This window comes from Peromyscus eremicus, chromosome 4 (assembly GCF_949786415.1).
Source record: "Peromyscus eremicus chromosome 4, PerEre_H2_v1, whole genome shotgun sequence".
In the NCBI taxonomy this organism is placed as follows: domain Eukaryota; kingdom Metazoa; phylum Chordata; class Mammalia; order Rodentia; family Cricetidae; genus Peromyscus; species Peromyscus eremicus.
Window position 1 is genome coordinate 69,595,277 of NC_081419.1, and position 22,212 is coordinate 69,617,488.

The window sequence follows — 22,212 nt, forward strand, 5'->3', positions numbered from 1 at the left end:
TCAACCCTATGGCCTCTAGCGTTGTGCATGCGATACCACCAAACTTCCCATGTCCTCTGCTGACCACCATAAGCACCTGCAGTTCACTGAACAAGGCATAGCTGGAGTGTCTGCATCTGTACCATGTGCCCTAGCCCATTCCAGCAGCGCCCCAGATTCCACCCTCTGCTGACATGAACTTCCTAGATCTCTCCCTCCACTTCTGCTGCTTCAGAGACCTTCCTCTGGCCTCTCCAGTGGTGAGGATGCATATGAGGGGGCCTTCTAACAAACTGATTTACTCTGTGTATGTGTGTGTGTGTGTGTGTGTGTGTGTGTGTGTGTGTGTGTGTGTGTGCTATAAAGGTCAGAGGAAACTTACAGGAGTCGGTTCCCTCCTTCCATTTCATATTCTGGAGACTGAACTCAGGTCATCGGGCTTGTGTGGAAAATACTTTTACCTGCTGAGCCATCTTGCTAGCTGCAAAGTGACTCAGGACCACTGTATAAGTCAGCGTTCACCACGTTGCTCACCAGAACAATGGGCGTGTGTGAGCCACGATGACTGGCATACGACTAGGTTTCTGTAATTATATCCATATTCTAAGCAAATTGTTATGTATTTTGTGTTCTGGGGACATATGTTATGGCTAAAGCCCAAACTGTGGCTAATCTTAATATTAGACCCAGATAAATCTGTTTCAAATCTATAACATTTAACATTTGCCAGAGTAGATTTGTTCATCAACTGGGCTTAAAGAGGTATAATTCACACATGTGCAGTATTAGGAAATGCTGAAATGTAATGATTTAAATATACCAGCAACTGCTGGGACATGGTTGCTATGGCAGGATTTAACGTTAGCCAGAACCCCCTGGCCAATGTTATAGCCACAGCAAAAGAATGAGGATCCTGGGCATCCCCTTGGGGTGGGAGGTCACAAAGCCCTCAGCTCTTACAACATGGTAGCAGCTAGAATGACTCCAGGGTAGCAATCAGAGGACACTTAATTCCCTGAGTACACCTATGAAATATCCAGCCATGGGCTAAGGACACCCCGATGGATTCATCTGCTCTTAGGATGTTCATGGGTCCTTCATATACTTGATGCATATGGAGCTGTGTATCCCTCCTGGGTGAATCTTCCCAGATGGCTGTTAGGACAGAAGGTGGGGGTTATATGCACGGAACAAGGACAGGCCCTTAGATAACCAAGAACCAGCATTCTAGACAGAAGAAAAAGGAGTAAAAAATAATTTTAATAATATCAAAAAGCCAAAACAAAGAGTTGTTCAGGGACTGTCAGAACACATCTTGGCAGGCCGAGTTCTTCTGCTATGTACCCAGGACTGTAACTCAGGTCCAAGCACCATTCTAACCCTCAGAGGTATTGGGATCTGCAGCATGTTTTAGACTTGGTGGTTCCTCTGGAGTCCACTGATGCGAAATGACTGCATGCCTCTGCTGTGACTCCTGGATCTAAAACTGTGGACAGTCATCACAGCCCTCTCCTCTAAGGCAGGTGTAGGGCCAGTGAGCTGGTAAACTGGGTCTGCAAGCCAAGAGATACGCGGGGCTCAAAACTGCAGCTAGTCCCTGAGACTCGCTTCCTTTGGCATTTCCAGAGAGTCCGCTGGAGATGGAAGACAGAGCAAGCTGCACAGCTTCGGAGGCTCCAGTGTGTTTGGGGAAGTTTGACCCAGGCTGGCCTCCTCTACCCCACAGTGAGTGCTGAGGGCCTAGCTGGGCTCCTCCACAGCCCTGGATCGTGGCAAGCTTCATAAGCTGCCGATGTTGGGGAAGCTCTTCAGTTTCTCAGGGAAGTCGTCTTTGTAGAGCACTGGGTCAGCTCGGTGTTCCACCACCTTGAGGGGCATGGTCCCGAAGACAGAAGCAAACTTATTGATGCACTCTGACCTGTGGGTGGACGAGAGGGCGGGGCAAGCAGAACGGAAGAGGTTAGCTGCTGAGAGACAGCAAAGCCCAACACAGCCACTGTCCACAAGAGAACTGAGAGGTGCTGAAAGGATACCCAGCCTTTGCTGGGCTCTGCAAAGGGCTCTGATGGAAAGCAAGGTGACCGAGCAGTGGTCCCTGGCTCCAGTCAGAGGGAGAAAGTGAACAGGAGATGCCTCCAGCAGGCTGGCAGGTCAGGACACCGGCCCCTCCCCCTTGAATTCCAGTCATTTTTCCAGCACTAGCAGGCTTCAAACCCAGGTGGATTGGCTCCAGCAATCCTTAACCCCATCTCTGCCAGTTATAGGAAGGAGGATGATGGGAAGGAGAAAGACTCTGCTTGCTTAACCTGAAGAGGTTGACAGAAGGGTCCTAGCCACGCAAGGCAGAGGAGTACAGGGACCGGTGATTCTGAGTTCCAAGCAGTGAGCACTTAACCCCCAGCATGTGATGGCCTGTAAATACCTAGCCACAAGCCTGCTCTTCTGACACAGCCAGAGCTCAGAGGGCCTTCTGCATAATGAGTGTGACTTTTGTCCCTCCCACACTAGAACCAGGAGCAAGAGCAGCTTGGTGACAAGAGTTGAAGATTGCAAAGCAGGGCCTTCCTCTGCTCCCCGCAAAGCTGAACCTCCCTTCAGGGGAGCAGGTCAGGCCCCCTTTATAGGAATGGCTCAGGTCAGTCAGGCCAACCGAGTGTGACAGCTGGGTAATGAGGATGCGTCAGCACCAGGCCAGAGGGGAAAAGCAGCCTGGGAAAAGCCCTTTTGAAGTTGGGGCCCAGAAGGATGGATTTCAGAGGGTCAGTGCCTTCTCGGCAGCTGCCCGAGAGCGACAGCAAGGAAGCTTGATGAGAGAGTGGTTCCCAGGGCAGGAGCCAGCTCCAAATGCTCACCGCCACCTCCCCATCTCCAGAGGCCGCATCAGCTGCTTCCAAAACGTGTAGACAGAGGAGAGCTTTGGGCCCGGGAAGGTGGCTGTGACTGCAAGCTGCCACCATCGGCCTTTCCTTCCTTGTGTTTCTGAAAAGCTTGCACCGTTGCATCATGGACTTCTGGCCACTGATGTCAACAGAGCTACCAACACCACAGGGAGGTAATGTTCATTAGATGCTCCGCAAGGGCGCGAATGCTCACCACAGCCCTAGGGCTCAAGTGTCTCCTCCATCCCAGTTTCTAGTGGGAAGGCCAAGACCCTAAGAAGCTAACGTTCAAAAGTTAAATACATAAGTAAATTTTAAAAAAATGTGCCAGAGCCAGAGCCAAACCTAGGCTTTCCAGCTCCTGAGACTAAAGACAAGACACAAATTTACTTATTAGCCTGTGTGGCCCAATACGAGGGGCTGAAAGGTCACAACTCCAGAAGCCCTGTCTGTACCAGATAATTTACCTGCACATCTTACTGATTTTAAAGTACTCCTCTCCCAACCTCAACCTTCCTGCCCAAGGCCTGAGTCTATATTAGCCTCATGTTAGGTTCAGAGAGGTTAAGTTGCCAAAGAATGATGGACCAACAATGGTGGAACTGGGATTCAGACTCAGGCTGGCATTGGCTGAATCATTCTCCACCGCTGGGGACAACTGGGCTTCTGCAGTCCCTGAGACTCAGCACAGGGAGGGCCTCGGGAAGGAGGGTGGCCTCTTTTCTTTCCTCTCAAAAAGTTGTATTTTGAAATTGGCTTACTAATGGGTGGGCTTCCATAAGGCTTTTTCACACATCCTTAGTTTTGGCTAACTCTCCATTACTCCCCTCCTTTCCCCTCCCATCCCTGATTAACCCTTTAACTCCCAGGGTTCCCCCACTTCTTTCATTTCATATGTATTCTATGGAATTTCCATAGCATGGGTAGACAATATTACTCCCAGAAGAGCATGGGTCATTCAGTGAAAACTGCCATACAAGGCATGGGGCATCTCCCTATCAGTTAATGGTCAGCAAGGTCTCCAAAACAACACAGGCTATTGCCACTGGCCCTGATGACCCCCCATAAAACTACATGGTAAGACCTTATTGCTAAAGACACCACTCACTTTGGATGTAGGACATAGAGAAATTAATCTCAAGCTGACTGGGAAACTGTCTCCCTGCTCACTAGCTTTCATAGGGTTGGAAGCTTTCCAATGGAAACATGTCCACTCATGAACTAGTGACATATAAACTCCCCGGCTGCTGTCTGACTGGACTTGAGGCCTGCTTCACAGGAGGGAATTCCACACCTCATACTATAACCCTGGTCAAAAGCCCATGTCTAGGTAGAATAGGGGCATGGGCCCCAGGATAGAATGTGCTACTGTTATTTTGGTAAATGGTCACGCCGTCAAACTACCTTCTAAACATTTATGTTTATACTCATAGACCTGAGCTGCTCTCAACTTTGGTCAGAGAGCCCAAAGTTCTTTATGCAGTGGGCAGAAGTCAAAAGGGGGATTCCTAAGTGGCCAAAGTCCTGAGTGCTCAGGCCTAAGCAGGTCATCTATATCAAGCCCTTACCACAGCAAGGCTCAGGAAGACAGAAAGAGTGTAAGAGAGGAGATGGGCAGAGGTGCTGTGGGGTGCTATCTTCTGGACCTGGTGTCACAAACATGAACTCACAGCAGCTAGGGTTTCTTGCACAGGATCTGAACAAGAGGAAGCCAGCCAAAATCCCATCATTGATGGCGCATATAAACTCCAGGCCCCACCCTTTACTGGGAGGTACTGGCAGTGGACAGTTGCTGGGGGAAGGAAAATCTTTTTCTTTTTTCTAGACAGGGTTTCTCTGTGTAGCTTTGCGCCTTTCCTGGAACTCACTCTGTAGCCCAGGCTGGCCTCGAGCTCACAGAGATCCACCTGCCTCTGCCTCCCGAGTGCTGGGATTAAAGGTGTGTGCCACCACCGCCCGGCTGAAAATCATTTTTGATTGAGGATGTGACCACTGGTAGGTTTTCCACGTCCAGTGGACAGCCTCACACTCATGCATATATGGGTAGCACTAACTGAACTGGGGTGTTATAAAAAAAAGACATACACCTGGGAAGGAAATATGCTGAAGGGAATGGGGCAGGGATTTGGAGGGAAATAGGTGGTAGATCCTTCATTGTATGCAACATGAAATCCCCAAGAATAAAAAGAATAGAAAGAGAATGAGAGAAAGACAAGAGGAAGGAGCTGATGGGACCAGGCACAACAGCTTCCTTCCCTTTAATCACAAGGCCTAAGCAGTGCAGGCCAGCCTGAGCCTCTCCTTGGCCGGATGCACACAGCAGCAGCTCCTCACCTCCAGCTCTCTGCTAGGCCCAGTGTAGAGTCTCTGGTGTCTGCATAAAAGGCCCCTGACTCTTGCTGGGCGAGAGTGGCGCACAGCCCTCTGGAGTATTGATGACATCTCCTCTGTAACCAGATCTGTCAGCTAGGCAACTGGAGAGCTGCCCCTGGGGTTCAGGCAGCTGCTGCCCTGACTGGGCTGCTCTGGCAGGTGTCTCTGTCCTCCACGTAGTGCTGGGGAAGTGACACCGGGTCATTCTGGACAGCAAAGGCCCTTCCCTCAGCTGTCTACCTTCGCCCACAGGGGATCTGGCTTGGGAACAATAGGCCAACAGCATGGCTGGCTGCAGATGGCTCACCTGAGTCACACCCTCAGGTGTCCAGCTACCCCAGCAGAATGCCTCTCGTGCTCTGCCTTCCTAATCAAGGGCTGCACACTAAACTTCCAGGGTCTGTGCCTGCTGCTGGAAGTATCTGGGGAGGAAAGGACGATAAAGCTCATTTTCCTGTCATACACATATAGAACCAGGAGCCTTTAAGACAGTGTCAGGGAAATGGGATGTAAATGAACACTGCTGGGCCCAACCTGGCTCACGGGTTTGTAAGCCGACATTTATTTTTGTATCAGCATGTAATACAGTGTTTGGTACAAACAGGGCCATAACTGTTCATGAGCTTATAGGGCACTATAATTTGATGTATAGTGGAAAAACTGAGGTTCAGGTAAGGTAAGCCAATTTCCTTAGGTTAGATCCCTAACTGGAGAAGAGTGGACATAAAATGCTGCTTTAAATCAATACTGTCTGCCATGGCGCCCTTGGCAATGATACTGGTCAAAGGGAATAAAACTCTTCTGGTTCTTGAAGACCTAGCAGCCCCTGGAAATAGACTTGAAGGAGTAAAAGCTACTTTCCTTCTTAGATGACAGCTCTGGTCCCAGACCCCAAGTCTAGGACTAAATAAGCAGAGGGAAGCCAGGCCCCAGCATAAGGTCAAAAGATGGTGAAGCAGTTTCTCCTTCCACTGGCTTGTGAAAAGTGCTGTGCAGAGGGAGACACTGGTAAGCAGGGCAAGTGCAGGGTTCTACAGTGAACCAGCTCCCGGGCTCTCTAGACGGCTCAGACTATCTTCCTTCACCCAGCCTAAGTGCCTGGTTTCTTAAGTTGGTGCTCCAACCTTTACCCATGGAGCTTTGCTCACAGCTGCTAATGCATTTTCAAAATTGTATCCTCCTGCTCCTCACTGAACCTCCCAAGTGGGTGGTTTATATTTCCCAGCTGCCCTTGGTACCCCAACTGACACTCTACAACCTGCCTTAGTTACTCCATGCTGTTAACTTTGGGTCTCCACTAAGTATTTAGTTCACAGGCCCTATACACCCCTGGCAGCTTTCTCATTTCCAGCTCTGCACACCCTGTCTTTCTTCCCTCTCCCCAGGCTGCTTCTGGTTTCACTTACTATCTCCCAAATGTAGGAATGTCTCCCTTCTTTCCTTGGTTTTTCTTAAGTCAGCTGCTGTGTCTGGGCAGGTAACTTCCACACATCTTCATTTCCAATGGCCTGTGCAGGGGCAAGTCCTCACAGCCACACATCCCACTGACATCCCACTGATGTCACCCATGATTAAAATCTCCTACATCCATGGCCTCGTTCAAGGGACCATGGTTAAAATCTCCTGCCTACATCCATGGCCTCGTTCAAGGGACCATGGTTAAAATCTCCTGCCTACATCCATGGCCTCATTCAAGGAACCATGGTTAAAATCTCTTGCCTACATCCATGGCCTCGTTCAAGGGATCATGGTTAAAATCTCCTGCCTACATCCATGGCCTTGTTCAAGGGACCATGGTTAAAATCTCCTGCCTACATCCATGGCCTCTTTCAAGAGACCATGGTTAAAATCCCCTGCCTCCAGCCATGGCCTTGTTCAAGGGATGAGCATTCACCAACTGCTCACCCTTCCCCTGTATTATCGGCACTGTGAAAGGTCCTGCCATTTTTCAAAAACCCAAGTTATTTCTGTAGCTTCTTTCCGCATAGCCTCCCCACAGTTATCAAGGTGGCAACAAAACTCTAGCATGTCTTCCTTTGGACAACTGTGGGCACTTTTTTGTGCCTTTCTGTGTAAATTCAAGTTGGTCATCCTCCTGTCTCTTCGATATTCTTCCCATCCTAAGGACTGCTTTAAATGAATCTCAGAGCAATTCCTGAACAGGTTAGTCCCTTTTTCAAATCCTTGATGGCTTCTAAGTGCCCGAAGGAAAAACCCAAACTCTTTAACTGGAGATTTCACCTGGCTCAAAGTGAATTTCTTCAAGCCTGCCAAACCAGCTTTGAACTTGCTGACCTGGCCTCACAGTTCCTCTCCCTCTGACCTGCTCAGAGGATGAGGGCTTGGTGATTTTTTTAAATTTTTAATTAATTTACTTATTTTTATTTTATGTGCATTGGTGTTTTGCCTGCACGTATACCTGTGTGAGGGTGTCAGATTCCTTGGAACTGGAGTTAGACAGTTGTGAGCTGCCATGTGGGTGCTGGGAATTAAATCCAGGTCCTCTGGGAGGGCAGCCAGTGCTCTTAACTACTGAGCCATCTCTCCAGCTCCCCTGGTGATTTATTTTTAATATTTGTATGCATGTGTGTTTGTGTGTATGCCACATGAGTGCAGAAACCTGTCAAGGCTAGAAGAGGGTACTGCACTTCCTGAAGCTGGAGTTGGGTGTGGGGAACTGAACTCGGGTCCTCTGGAAGAGCAGCCAGTTCTCTTAACCACTGAGCCATCTCTCCAGCCCCCTGGTGATGTCTGAAGCCTCCCTTTACATGTTACCACTTTTAACAAAATTGTCCTTAATAATCCACCCAATAAATACATTCCTTTCTTGCCTCTCATCATTATAAACTGTACTTTCCTAGGGGGATGCATCACAAACAGCTCCAGATTAGGTTTTATATACACAGAAATATATACATGTCTGTTGTGCATAAGCCATTGTTGGTAAATATAAATCACTAAGCTCTGAAAGGTTACTGTCACACTCTGTTTTCACAGCTCTCTTGTGAAGCAGCCTCCACAGCTCCCTGCTCAGGGCACCATAACCATCTTCTGGCCCTGCCTTTAACACAGCTTTAAATCTGCTATGCTCTCATGCCAGAGGAGAGCTGCCTAACCCCACCATGAACTTCAAGGTTGTCATCGGGTCAGCTTTCTGCTCTCCCCTGTACTGTAACCTCCATGTTAACTCCGCCCACAACCACTTGCCTTAACGCTATGAATTCTCCCCAACATAGGGAGTAAGGTATGTTTTAATAACCATTTCATCTACTCCGGTAGAATTACAACCGGGGTCTTTTCCCAATGAGCTATGGTAAATAATTAACTCTGCCATACTTACAGCATTTGCAGTGTTACAGGGGACATTCATATATGATTTCACATCAACTGTTGGTAAAAGTCAATGGCTTTTAAGTAAGATATCTGTATGAGGGAGCTAAGGAGGTTATTTGGAGTTAAAGAAACAAAACATCACAGAAGAACCCAAGACCAAATGAAAAGGGTCGGGAGGATTTTCTTGTGGTTCTGGACTTCAGAAATGAACTCTGTCAGAGACGCACAAGCTGCTTGGGAACCTGAGCAGAGGCCTCCTCTGAAAGGCTACTGCCACATTCTTGGAGCACACTTGGGTCCCTTGACAAATGCGCTGCTAGATGTCAGAGCTTGTGGGCCCGAATATGGAGGGGCTTCTAGAAGAATAAGTCTGATGGATTCAGGAGCCCTGAAGGCTGTGGACCATGAGGATCCAGTACAGATACCAGCAGTCGTGAAGAAAGACATCCATGACACAATTCTTAGGATTCTTAGCCCAGGGCGACATGTCACACTCAAGAGATTGCTAAGGAACTGACAGAATTGTTCAGTCACCCTGCTGTTCCAACCTTCAGAGCTTGGCAGGTGACCTAGTGGCATTAGCACAGGCATTTGTCTCTGCTGGGTTGGGTTTATTTCTTTTGAATCAAGCATTACTGTAATACGGAGCTACTACTCAGAGAAACAGGCGGTGTTTCCTTAGAGCCAGCTCACTTCCATTCAAGTGATTGCAGACAGTTAGCCACTCAGTCCACACAAAGGATCTGGCTTCTAGAGCTTAGGGCCAGCTATATTTTTCAGACCCTTCCAGCCATTACAAATTGAGCGAGCAGCATCCCAAATTAATTCACTGAGTGACCTGGGTTTGAACTAACTCAATTCCCACAGTGCAAAAGGAGGTGACTGGCTACCAGCTGCTGTCCTTGTATCTCTAACACAGTCCCATAAACAGGCCGAGGCAGGAAATGGGGATGGAGGCTGGGGTGGACCTCTTTTCAGAGGCGTACTTACCTCTCTACCATGTGAGTCTGGTCTAGTGAGAGCCCGTCGATGGCCGTGCACTCAGGACACTTGAACTTCTTTCTTGGGGTTACCTGCCAAGGAACGTGAAACACACCTGGCTGTCAGGGCCCAGGACTATAAAGCCACGCCACAATTCCACTCTGCAGGCTTCTGTGCTGCGAGCAGGGATATCCTGTGCACCCTGTGCATGTACACACACATGCACATTCGCACACACCTCAGCATTCCTCCATTCAATCTGGGCTGCCTCAGCCAATGACAGAACTCCCAAGGGCCCAATAAAAGCAGCTTGGAGGGCTTTTGCCTTCTGTAGCTGGAAAGAAGTCGCGATGACAAGCTCCTTAATTCCTGTTTAATGACTGTTTTCTCACTGCCAAGGTCCTTGTATAAACACCATTTGTTCTTGCAGTCATGAGGCGATGAAATACAGCCTCCCACAACTTGCAGTCTAACCCTGGTCCCAACAAGGCGGTCTCTCGCCTTTCTTCCCTTCTAAGGTCCAGAGCTGGAGCAGCACCTCTCCTGGAGATGCCAGCTCATTTCCCAATTCCCTTGGTCAGGAAAAAACTAGCCACCCTTCACCCTGTGACTCCTCTTCCCTGACTCCCTTTAACACCCACTCCCCCAACTTGAGACTCTTGGTGATCCTCCTAGCAACCCCAGGGAGGCTGCTACGAAGATGAGTAAACAGGGAAGAACGGGAGGATGAGAGCACCAACCAGGGCGAGGTCAGGAGTCACAGACTCCACCCACAGTAAGCAGTCACAGCTAAACACATGTTGAAAAAGAAATTTCAGGTCTGGGGTCCCTGGAAAGCAGCCCCCACAATTTACACTCTTCCATTTTTCTTGAAATCCCTTCCCCTCTGAGTCCCTGGGGCACATGATGGGGGAGTCAGTGAGATGCCACCCATGCTGCCAGCTTAAAACTCTGATGATGGTGACCCTTTCAGGCTGAGAAGCCTCTGGCACTACCCAATTTCACATGGAGTTCTAACCCAGGAGGTAAAGATGGTGCTGTCCATATGAGTGGGCTTCCACTACTGATCCATAACTTGGGCTCTGATTTGAGCAAACACGGAGTCTCAAGAATAAACTGTTTCAAGAATATTTTCAGGCCCCAGACTTTGTATTTTTAGCTTTTAGTATGTTATGGCAAAGGTACTTCAAAATGCTGTTAGCTGGATCTTTAAAACCAAAGATTAGGAGAACTGCATAATCATTCCCCTCTCCGTGTAGAGATCTCTGAGCAGAAAGCAGCACCTATTTACTGTTCCAACAGCTTCTCTGGGTCAGGGGACAATGCCGAGCTCCAAAGCCAAGCCAGGGAGTGGCATGGACTCTTACCTTAATGACAGCTTTCCCTGTAACATTGGCCACCAGGAAATTCATGGCAATATCTTCACAGTTCATGTGAGCATCCACCCAGTTCTTGATGTCCCCAGGCATTTTGTAGGTATACAGGTAATTAAAATACTGTCGCATGAGACAAAAATGAAGAAATACACCAACAGTAATTCTCTTTGGCTGACATGTCAAGAGTAACTCAGTGGTACAGGGGCAAGATTAACCACAAGACTTTACTAGTGGAAAGGGCAAAAGGAAATTAAGTGGCCTAGTGCCTTTAAAATGGGCTGGTGCCATGCACAGTGGGACATTCTCATATTCTCTCTCTCTCTCTCTCTCTCTCTCTCTCTCTCTCTCTCTCTCTCTCTCTCACACACACACACACACACACACACACACCACTGTAAAGAAATTAAAATGGTAGATATGTGTTTTTATTTTTTAAGTTAAGATTGACTTTAATGTATTTCTGGAGAAGTAACAAGAGCAGACGGATGGTGCCAGGTGCGGTAAGTTCCCTTTCCTACGATTCCCTTTTAAAATGTAAACATCCAAATAAATGCCAAGTAGAAAGTTTTGTTTATGAATATTACATATAATAGGTCAAAGGTGTATTGTAAAAAAATATTTCCGTTGTTTTCCTATGAATAAAAAGTGTGAGTCAGACATGTAAGTGGTCATGAGATGGATTGTTCCAGCATGTCTTTCTGGGGCCACGCTGTGAGCTAAGAGTGAAGGCATGTGCTTAGAGAGGCAGAACATGAGTGAGGCAAGCCGGAAATCACCATCAACTCCATGAGTGAACTAGAATTAATGGATCAAAAATAAGTAGCCAGCTGTGGAAGTATGTTCCTCCAGTCCCCTGAGGCAGGAAGATTGTGAGTTCAAAGGCAGCCTGGGGACCTAGGGAGATCCTGCCTCCACAGACAAATGCATGAAGCGACATGTAAATAAGCATGCCCACTATTAAGATAAACTGCTTTCTTTGTTTTGCTGAGACCAAAACCTGTTTCTTGACCAGAGTCTCAGAAAGTGGAAGCAACGGTGATGAGCTGCCCAGCAGCAAGAGAGCAGGCTCGACAGAGCTCTCTACACATTAGCTCTCCTTCTGCCGACAACAAATGAGGTATTCTTTTTAATTAAACCCTGTGCTCTCAGGGAGAACGCCAGGGCTGAGCTGAATACTCTAAAACCAAAAGCAGAGTACCCAGCATTGCCTTAATTAAAAAAAAAAAAAGTTATGAGGCTGGAGTTAAGAGCCAGTACTGCTTTTGCAGAGGACCTGGGTTCAGTTCCCAGCATCCACATTTATGTGGCTCACAACTGCCTATAATTCCAGCTCCAGAGGATCAAAGACTTCTAGGCTCTGCAGGTACCTGTACTCATGTGCATATAGCCCTCTCCCCCTCACATCTACATAACAAAAAATAATAAAAGTAAATCTGTTTTTTTGTTTGTTTATATAGGTGGGGTTTTGTTGTTGTTGGTTTTTTTTTTTTTTTTTTTTTTTTTTTGCTTTTCGAGATAGTTTCTCTGTGTAGGCCTAGCTGTCCTGGAACTAGGTTTATAGACCAGGCTGGCCTTGATCTCAGAGATCCGCCTGCCTCTGCCTCCTGAGTGCTGGGATTAAAGGTGTGCACCACCATGCTCAGCATAAAAGTAAATCTTAAGTCAAGTCCACGAAGTGCTGACTCTCAGCACACTCACAGGGAACTGCCACCTTACCAGAACCCGGTCAGAGCTCACACGGTAAGCTTCATTTTATTCATCAAAACAGCTAAGTTGAATTTTCTAAATGTATTGTCATACAAAAGAGAGCAAGGCAGTCCATTTCATGTCTTGCTGGCATTTGCAACACAGAGAAACACCCAGGAAATCACTCCTTTTGCTCTAATTCTACCTTTAGGAACCTAATGGCCACAAGCACAATAGTTACAAAAAGGATATAAATTGCTACTTAAGTATTAGATATTAACATTATCTGAAATGACAAAAATTAAATAACCAATGGTAGAGAAATACATATAATTTAAGGAACATCAAGACAGTGCCTTATTACCAATTATGCCACGAAATAACTATTTATGAAGAAAGATGAATGGCATAAGAAAACACCTTAATAACAAAAAAGTGGGCAGATGAGAATGTGTGTATGCAGAGGAAACAGAAGGCCAGAAAAGCATCTCTCAACCATGCTGTCTCTAAGTGATACAAGGACAAGCAGCTTTTCCTCACTAGCTGATATGAATTTTGGTGCTTTTTATTTAGAAGGAGTATCATATACAACCTGACTTTTCTAAGCCTTTTAGGTAAAACCTTTTCCTAAACCCAGTGAAAGCTCTGGGAAATCAAACAAGTGAATCAAACAGGCGCCACACACACACCCTTTACCTTGTGATAGAAAGCTGCACCCGTGAGCACCATGGACACTTCATTGGTCCACTCAGACTCATACTTCCACTTGTTCATCTCATGGTCCCAGAGATGCAGGCGGCCTGGGTAGCCCACCAGCCGGTCAGGAAATTCCCGCCAGACCTAGGGACAGAGTACACCAATAAGTCATCAGATTACTCAGATGACCACTGAGTGCTGAGGTTCCCAGAGAGGGCCAGGGTGGGCTTCAGAGACTCCATTGAGCAGGGGCTAGTATTCTGCCAGTGTTCAGAGACAGAAGTGGATTTTGATTTCTTCTAGAACATCATGTGCGTGCATGGCCATTTCAAGTCATGTGGATTGATGAGTATTGCCTATGCTAGCCAGTGAAACCAACTGCCTTGCCCTCCTTTGCATAACATACATTTAGAAAATTCAACTTAGCTGTTTGACAAATAAAATGTATCTTACTGTGTGAACTCTAAGCGGAGTCTGGTAGGGTAGCAGTTCCCTGTGTATGTTCTGAGAATCGGCACTTCGATGTCCTAGGCTCTGCAGCATTCTGGGAACAACTGATTCTAGATTGGGGAAATCCTCAGAGACGGTACTTGGACTGACAGAACACCTGCACAAGGCATCAATGAGGCACTTCTAGTACTTTCTCCCATGTGTTTCCTGGAATTTAGTTTGACCTTTAGAAGCAAGGAGGGGGCTGAGGGCATGGCTCAGTTCGCAAGTACCTGCCTGGAACACATAAGGATCTTGAGTTCGGATCCCTAGAACCTATCTCTGCAGGGAAGAAGCGGGCACACAGTGTCCCCCTGTAACCACAGCAGAGGGGGCAGTGACAGGCAGATCCCTGAAGCTCCATGGCCAGCTGGCCTAACTAGATCAGTGAGTTTCAGGCTCAGTGAGAAAACTGAAAGTGGAAATCGATCAAGGAAAGACACCAGTGCTGACCTTTGGCACATACACCTGCATGTAGATGTGCACACAACCATACTAACAAGTACACATGGGACCAAGTGAGGTGCCTTCTGCCAAGCCTGATGACCTGGGTTCCATCCTGAGGACTCACATGGTAGGAGAGAAGTGACTCCTGCAAGTTGTCCTCTGACCTCCATATGCACATCAGGGCATATTCACACCCACAATAAATACATTAAAATGTAATAGAAAGGTTTTTTAAACCCAAGCATACGCTACTCCCCCAGTTCCCACCCCACACATAATAAAGAGCTCAATAAGTGGGGACAATTTTCTGCCCCCTGTGTGCTTGTCTCCTCAGCTGGGTCAACCTTCAGCAGTGTCTGAAGGATGGCACTCCCAAAGGCGCCATCAAACCTCTCTCTAGAGAATATCATCTTATTTCATCACTTTAAACCCCAGCTCTAGTTTCATGACCTCCTATCTGTCCAGTCCTGCAGGCCACTGAAATGCCCAACATCTTTCCAGCTACCCCGACCTGGGTAAATAAACGGTCTCTCTACCCACCATGCTGAGCAGTGCCATAGTCTGAGCTAGACACGACCTCTCCCTTGTGATCTGAACACCATTGGTTACCTGCACCAGAGCCTCACCAGGTAAGGCTGAAGTTGAAGTTCAAGTTCCTTCATGGAAAGAGAGACTGGGAAGGTCAATATATTTTCCCTGAGACTCCAGCCACTCCCCTTCTCCTGTATGCCTCTCCCAGCTGTACACAATCCTTCCCAGGCTGCACCTGGTTTCTGGAGGTGCTGCTGTACACAATCCTTCCCAGGCTGCACCTGGTTTCTGGAGGTGCTGCTGTACATGGGAAGTGGAAGATTAGCTGAAGGGGACTTCACTTTCTATACTGCTTTTGGGAAGCAGTCATCCATGCTGGGGTGGGACTGTCCTGCAATGCAGTTTTTTGGGGTCATTCATGCTCCTGTAAATAAGCCCATTAGTTCACCCAGCTGGAACTTGGGTAGACGTGTTCCTTCAGTTTGTCACTGGTACCCTCTCTAGGATGATGTTTATAGGAAAAGTTAACAAAGGCCCACACGGAACTCAACTGCACATCCCAGAAAGACCCCTTCAAGCTTCTCCATCTCAGTCAGTCACGCCACTAGCTCAAGCCCAGATGCCCAGGTAGCCTCAGTCTTCCTTTCCAGATCTATGACAAAGTCCCGCTGGCTGTACTTCTGGGCACCTCTGACTACTTCCTCTGCCTCTCCCTGGAGCTCCAACCAGATTCCGGGACAGCCACCTCCTCATCTCCATCCTGCATCTCCCATCCTTTCCAAACATAACTAGCCCAGCAACTCTAACAGTGTCGGTCTAGAAGAACTACAAGTATTCTGTATAGTTCAACCACTAGGCTCTGTCCTATTGCTTCATGATTATTTTTATTATGCATTTATCTATAGAAGCAACGGTCATGTTCCAGAGTGACAAGCAGCTTCCCCACCATTCCATGACACTGAGTCTGAGGAGGACATGCAAATGCCATTCTCCAGGGCACAGCCAGGGTGTTAGCAGCAAGTCCTCTCCTTTGGAGCTACCTGGGGCTCTCAAGAGAACCACACACTGGGGGCTGAGATTCGAAACTTCTCAAGTTCAGGAAACCGGTAGCCTGAGTCAAGGTTTGTCAGGGTCACGTCCTACCGACGCCTGTTGGGAAGGACCCTTCCCTGTCTGTCCCTGGTTTCTGGTGCTTGGTTATCAGGTCTTCTGTCTTTTTATTTTTATTTTTCCAACAGATGCATCAAATAGCCCTCTAGATCACAGGATCAGGTCTTCTCACAGGATCAGGTCTCCTCACTTTTAAGTCTGTCTGTCCAAAGTTCCAGTTATACACGGACTCCAGTCTTCACAGGTCAGGGCCCGCCCTGGTGGCCTCATTTTAACTTGGTTATCTCCAAAAAGCCCACTGTCAAATAAAGTCACAATCTGAGGTACTGAGGGTCAGAACTTGGACACATCCTTTATGAGAGGACACATTTCAACCCTAACATTTCCCGGAAATCTTTAAGAAACATTCCCTCTAAAACAAAGAAAAATGGCTTCCTAGGTCACCAAGAATAATGCCCAGAGTCCTCTCCTCGCTAAGGACCCACTTCCAGGCCATCTTTTACCATGCTCTCCTCTGTGCTCTGTGATCATGACCAGACCCCAAGCCCTTTGCATCTGCTGTGCCTTGTGGAACATTTTCCTAGCTTCCTTATCATCAATGGAGACTCTGTTTAAGCACCAACACCTTCAACAGGCCCTCTTGGCTTCTCATACCAGACAAATGCCACTGGCAGCTAGCCCCCCTCTGTCACTACTTGCAGCCCCCTGCTTCTCCTTACTAAATTTTCACTTGTGCTGACACTTTAGTTAGTTATTATTTACCTCTCTCTAGGGGAGTTGCCACGGATTAAGACAGAGACGCTCGCTCACTGTGGTATCCACGCCTGAAGAAGAGCAGCACACACCCCAGACTCCACACCGGCTGCTGAGGGCACCATGGCACTGGGAAGAGAGGGCAGGGGAGCCCTCATTTCTCACCCAGCCGGAACAGTGCACCCAACTGTGGAAGAAGGCTTGCACAGTACACACCAGTGGTTAGCGTCAGTGGCAAGCCTGAGGGTTCTGAGTGTGACAGGCACAGGAGCCATCGCCCACAGCAAGTCACATGTTCCAACTGCTTTTCCAGAAGCTGGGGGTGGGGGTGGGGGTGGGGTGGGGAGCAGAATATCTGCTGAGTCATTACACTGCTATTACATTTCCTGCCCAGGCCCCCTCAATCATCTCCAGATTTTATGGGACATCTAATCTGCATCATGGGTGTGGCCTGGGGGGTCATACGGAGAGCTTACGCTGGTGTGACATTGGTGCACCTAGCAGGGTTCTCAGACTCACAGCCTTGGCCTCATTAACACCATGTTGTAACCAACCAAACTAATGGGCTACAGAGATCGTCCTAACAGCTGCAGACAAATGAATCTATGTCGGGCGTGTGCCCCTGGCTGGGTGAGCTGCTGCTGTGTGCTCTCTGGTATGGAGTGTGTGTTTCAGCAGATTAAAAAGTATGATGCTACTATGGCTTTATTGAGACAGGGCATGGACAGTTGTGTAAGCCATAACTCTATCTGTGAGCCAGGACAGACCTCTTGTCCTTGGCACACCCAAGTCACAGCACCTTGCTGGCTAATCTGCCTTAGTGAACGCTACTGTCTGAAGGGCCCCGAGCACACACAACTGAGCAGCTGGAATAGCAAGACGTAGGCGTATATCCAACTCTCCTGGCTCTGCTGAAGGCAACAGTTGCCTTTCCTGTCGACTTGGAATTAACACAGCTCTATAATGAAATCAAAGGAAGGCAAGTCCCCTCCTTTACAAGAGCCCTCCCCCATCTCATCCGTAGCCATCATCCATCATCATTATCATCCCCTTTTCATTATTATTGTTATTATCTGCTCAGTTTTAGGGTCAAATGCTGTTAAGATTTCAGTACGGATTCTTCCTGTTGGCCAAAGTCACTTAGCCTTCTCTCCGGGACTTAATCCACGACACCAAGTCACAGACTGCCAAACTACCGCGTGCTGAAAGGCACCAGAGGTGTCCTGAGTCTTGGATTCCTTTGGAGCCTTTCCTGAATTCTGGTCTTTCTGGGCCCCCCTGTCCTTGACTTATCCCTGGCAGCTGGATCCAATCAAGACGCCCTCCTTGTCACTTCATCTATAACTCTGCAGCTGACTATAGGATCAAAACGAAGGGAAGCAGAATGGGATGGCCCTCACTAATCAGCCAGTACAGAACCAAGCTGATTACGAACAGAGAAGCAACGGTGCCCATTCCACGGCCCTCTCCTAGCTGAGCACCCCATCCCAATTCCACTCTTTTCTCCTCTGGGTCAGAGCCTTTGCATCTGCAGACCAGGACTCTGAGGCTCGCCCTGTCACCTACACAGTGATGCTTCCAACTCCAGTCTAGTCACAGGCCTCTGAAAAGCACCCTCCTGGATGGTTACTGGCATACCCTGAGGATCAAAGCCCATAATAATCTTTCTATCTGAATACAGAGTACAGCTACCGGATATTCCTACAGCTGCTCCTTCCATGCTCTTAACCCCAAACACCCCTTACCTAACCAGAGAGATTTTTCAGTTCTCAGGACTCACAGATGCCGTTTTCTACTTTCTTTAAAACAAAACAAACAACTCCCCAAAACTGAAAGCCATGAGGTCTTCTGTGGCTTCCCACAGGGTACGGCAAAGCCCTTTTGCCTTTGTTTCTCCGTCTTAAGAGGCGGCCTAACTGGACCCTTGCATCCACAGACACTGCACAGGGGCTCATGGCCAAAGCAGACTGCTGGCCCACTAGTCCAGTAACAGTGGCCTATTTCTGGTTCCTTTTTCCATCTGGATTGGGTGGCTGCTAATGTCCTTTTAGGACAAAGATCTTCTCTGCTCCTTCCTCCTCACAGGCTATTTTCTAGGAATGAATCTGCCCAGTGTAATCTGTTTCAGGCTGTAGATTTCTGAATAGACTGGTCTGCATCAGTGTACTTTGTTAAATGCCATAAACCGGAGAGCAGCCCATAAATGTTCCTGAAGAGAGGATGCCGTGCTACCTTGTGAGCCAGCCTGGGTGTGCAGTCAGCCTCAGGAACCAGCAAGGAGGGGGAAAGATGCAGCCACACATGCTGTCCATCTGGAGGTGCGACCAGGACACCAACATCAAAACAGGCGCGCTCTGCGGTGACTGTTACAGCCTCCCCTCCCAGGGGCACAGTGCCACAGATACACTGCCACTGGACCACAGGGATGGACACAAGTTTCAGGATGACCGAGACAAAAGTGCAGGAAGAAGGAGGGGTAAGGGAAGCCATGCGTGACAGTGCATGCCTGCGACCCCAGCACTAAGAAGGCAGACATAGGACAATCGTGACTTAGAGGCTATCTTGGGCTACACAGCAAGACCTGTGTCTATCCTTAAAAAAAAAAAAAAAAAAAGAAGTGGCGCAGGTAAGAGGCAGTGTGTGTGTATAAACATGGTTCCAAGGGTGTCCCACTGGATGATGGTTCCATGTTTGTCCTTGCAAACAACTTCTGAGTTGTGTCAACTGCTAAGAGTCACAGTGACACAGAACTCCAGGAACTGCCTCAATCCCTGTGGTCTCATGCTTGGGTGAGCCAAGGCAGAGCTGAAAGGAGTCAGCAACACGCAAAGGTCTTTAATGAGTGGTCTCTTCCCTTCATACCTCAGGACAGCATGCTTCCCCTCAGGACATGCTCTGTCCTGCATGCTGACCAGATGTGAAGGCAGTAGCTGGCTGGCTTCCACTGAGAAGCCAGTTACAGGAATCACGTATGTGTGTGTGTGTGTGTGTGTGTCCCCATGCATGCACATATGGAGGCCAGAATACTGGGTGTATTCCTGAGCAGGGTTTCTCACTGAACCTGGAGCTAAGGCTGGTTGCCAGTAAGCTCGACAACCCTGTTTCTGCCCCTCCACCAGTTCTAGGGATATGGCATGTGTGTGGTCCCACCTTGCTTTTTATGTGGGTGCTGGGAATCTAACTTGGTTCCTCACACTAGCATGGCAAGTCTGGCCAGTGTTCTTACCCACCAGGCCTTCTCTCTGGGCCCCAAATCTACCTTTTACACTTGCAACTTCCTGAGGTGAAGTGCAAAGGGGGCTGATGGGCTTCACTCTTAGGCCAGGCTCTGCATCACACCAGCAGGTGGCAGTTTGTTAAGAGGGAACTCTGTGGAAAGCTGAGAGCCTTGGTTCACATCAGGGGCACAAGTGAATGTTGACTGGAGATATCTAGAGTAGGGGAGCCCAGACATTGTCACCCAGAGCTTCCTAATGCTGACTAGCATCGATATATACATGTGTAAACAGTGTGTTTTAAGATCAACCTGTGAGATTACCTCAGTCTACCTGAGGGACCCTTTCAAGCCATGGAAGAGTTCTGTTTAAAATCAATCCAGCAGGAAAACTAGGAGCATGGGAGACCTCTGGGGTTTTGGCAACACTCTAGTCTGTCCCGGTCTGGCTGGAGGGCAGGTCTTTGGTACTGGATACATGACGTGTGATTCTTTTAAGTGGTATCTTCAGGCCAGGGGCAGTGCTGCAGGCCTGGGCTGGGCTGGGCTTAGCTATAGCAGGCGCAGGACTGTGTGCCATTCCATCGCTCAGTGGTGGCCATTACTGGGAAGGCACTTCTGGGAAAAGGTGGCTTTGAGACACCCGCCTCATCCTCGAGTCAGTATCAGCTCACCTATGGGTGCAAGAAGACTCATACTGGGTGATCGGAGCTGCGAGGCCCTGACCAGGCTGTCTCCAGGATCTGCAGACTTCAAGACCATCTGGAAGGGAGAGATCATTCGTCCAGTTGCTCATCTGTTCCATCCACAGATGAAAAAACTGACCCGAGGAGGAAGTGGCCTTCCAAGGCTACACTGCTAGGTTGCGCCTGCATGTTAGATCCAAAGCAGCCCTGTTCATCAGTTTCTATGGGTTCCCAGCACTCTAAGAAGCACCCCACCCCCAAGCTCAAGCCCTCACCGGTGAAACATGGCAGCCAGGCTGAGGCTAGTCTAAATCACCCAGGGCACCTGGCTTCTTCAGCCTGTGTGCCCGTCAGTGACAGGTACCGTGAGAGCTACAGAGTCCAGCGATCATTCAGGTGGACAGCAGAACATGGCTGGGGTGGCAAAGGCAGGGACCACAACTGGCATTTTGCTCCCATCAGCACTCATCTTCCTAAAGCAGAAGCTTCATTGTGAATGTGGTTTCCATTTGGAATCAGCAGCTACATGCTCATGCCATGAAGAGAAGCCCTGTCAGCTGTGTGCAAGCCTGTGTTTCCACACCACATCTGAGCGCCTCCTGGAACCTCAGAATCTATGAGGCGCTGGGGCAGAGGAGGAAACATAAGCCCAGAGCAGCTGAGTGGAAGATTAAACCCGACGACTCCTCTTCATGAGGCAATGAATCTCTTCTGAGAGACAATAGAGGACAGGAGGAGGGTGCAGATGAGGAGGGGGAGGAAGGTCAGGATGGGGGTATGCTCTAGCTAGTTCTGGGCCCTGAAGACCACTACCTCCAATTTATTTTCTTTGCAGAGCCCCGGCTCGAGTCACACTATTTCTTGGCCTGGTCTCAGGAGACTGTTCAGTGAAGTTAAAACTGTAATGAGCGGGCAAACGGCTGTTTCCTAAATCCTGCAAAGTGAGGAAAGACAGACTGCTTCCACTCAGCGGATGGTTACTGAGCTTCGGAATTCCGAACTGACTGGTGATGCTCAGTCTGAATGACTGTGGTGGACCAGAGGCCCAAGCTCTGTGCAGCAGAAGTGAGTGAGCTCTGCTGCCTCCTGCAGCTGTGGAGGTGGCCCTCACCACTTGAGTTAGGGACGCTGGCAGGAGCAAACCTGACAAGTACCTTCATTTCTTCATGCAGAGGAAGAAATGATACTTGCAAACTGCCGAGCCCCAACTAATTTCAAAACATGAAGAAACTTTTTAAAAAAAAATTTTAATTTTTTTTTTTTTTGGATTTTTGAGACAGGGTTTCTCTGTGTAGTTTTGGTGCCTGTCCTGAATTTCACTCTGTAGACCAGACTGGCCTCAAACTCACAGAGATCCGCCTGGCTCTGCCTCCCAAGTGCTGGGATTAAAGGCGCACGCCACCGCCGTCCGGCTTTACTTCATTTTTCAAACTTTTATTTTATAAGCCTTGATGTTTTGCCTGCCTGTGTGTCCTTGTGAATGTGTCGGGTCCCCCGACACTGAGGTTACAGACAATTGTGAGCTGCTATGTGGGTTCTAGGAACTGAACCCAGAAGAGCAGCCAGGGCTCGCTCTTAACCACTGAGCCATCTCTCCAGCCCCATGAAGGAACTTCCAAATGGTCACTTCCTGAGCAATCTCACTACTCTAACTGCTCTCTGTTTAGTCTTGATACACA

At 48.4% G+C, this 22,212-nt stretch overlaps 1 protein-coding gene across 2 annotated transcripts in view; it reads right to left on the bottom strand.

Moving 5' to 3' along the window:
- Positions 1-1,218: 1,218 nt before the first annotated feature.
- Positions 1,219-22,212, bottom strand: part of Ext2 (exostosin glycosyltransferase 2) — a 136,368-nt gene continuing 115,374 nt past the window's right edge. For both annotated transcript variants that reach the window (XM_059260985.1, XM_059260984.1), the window contains 4 exons: positions 13,304-13,447; positions 10,913-11,041; positions 9,555-9,637; positions 1,219-1,897 (listed from right to left, as the gene is read on the bottom strand). In XM_059260985.1, coding sequence (XP_059116968.1) covers positions 1,759-1,897; positions 9,555-9,637; positions 10,913-11,041; positions 13,304-13,447 — 495 coding nt within the window. In that variant the 3' untranslated portion in view covers positions 1,219-1,758. The remainder of the gene's footprint in view (positions 1,898-9,554; positions 9,638-10,912; positions 11,042-13,303; positions 13,448-22,212) is intronic.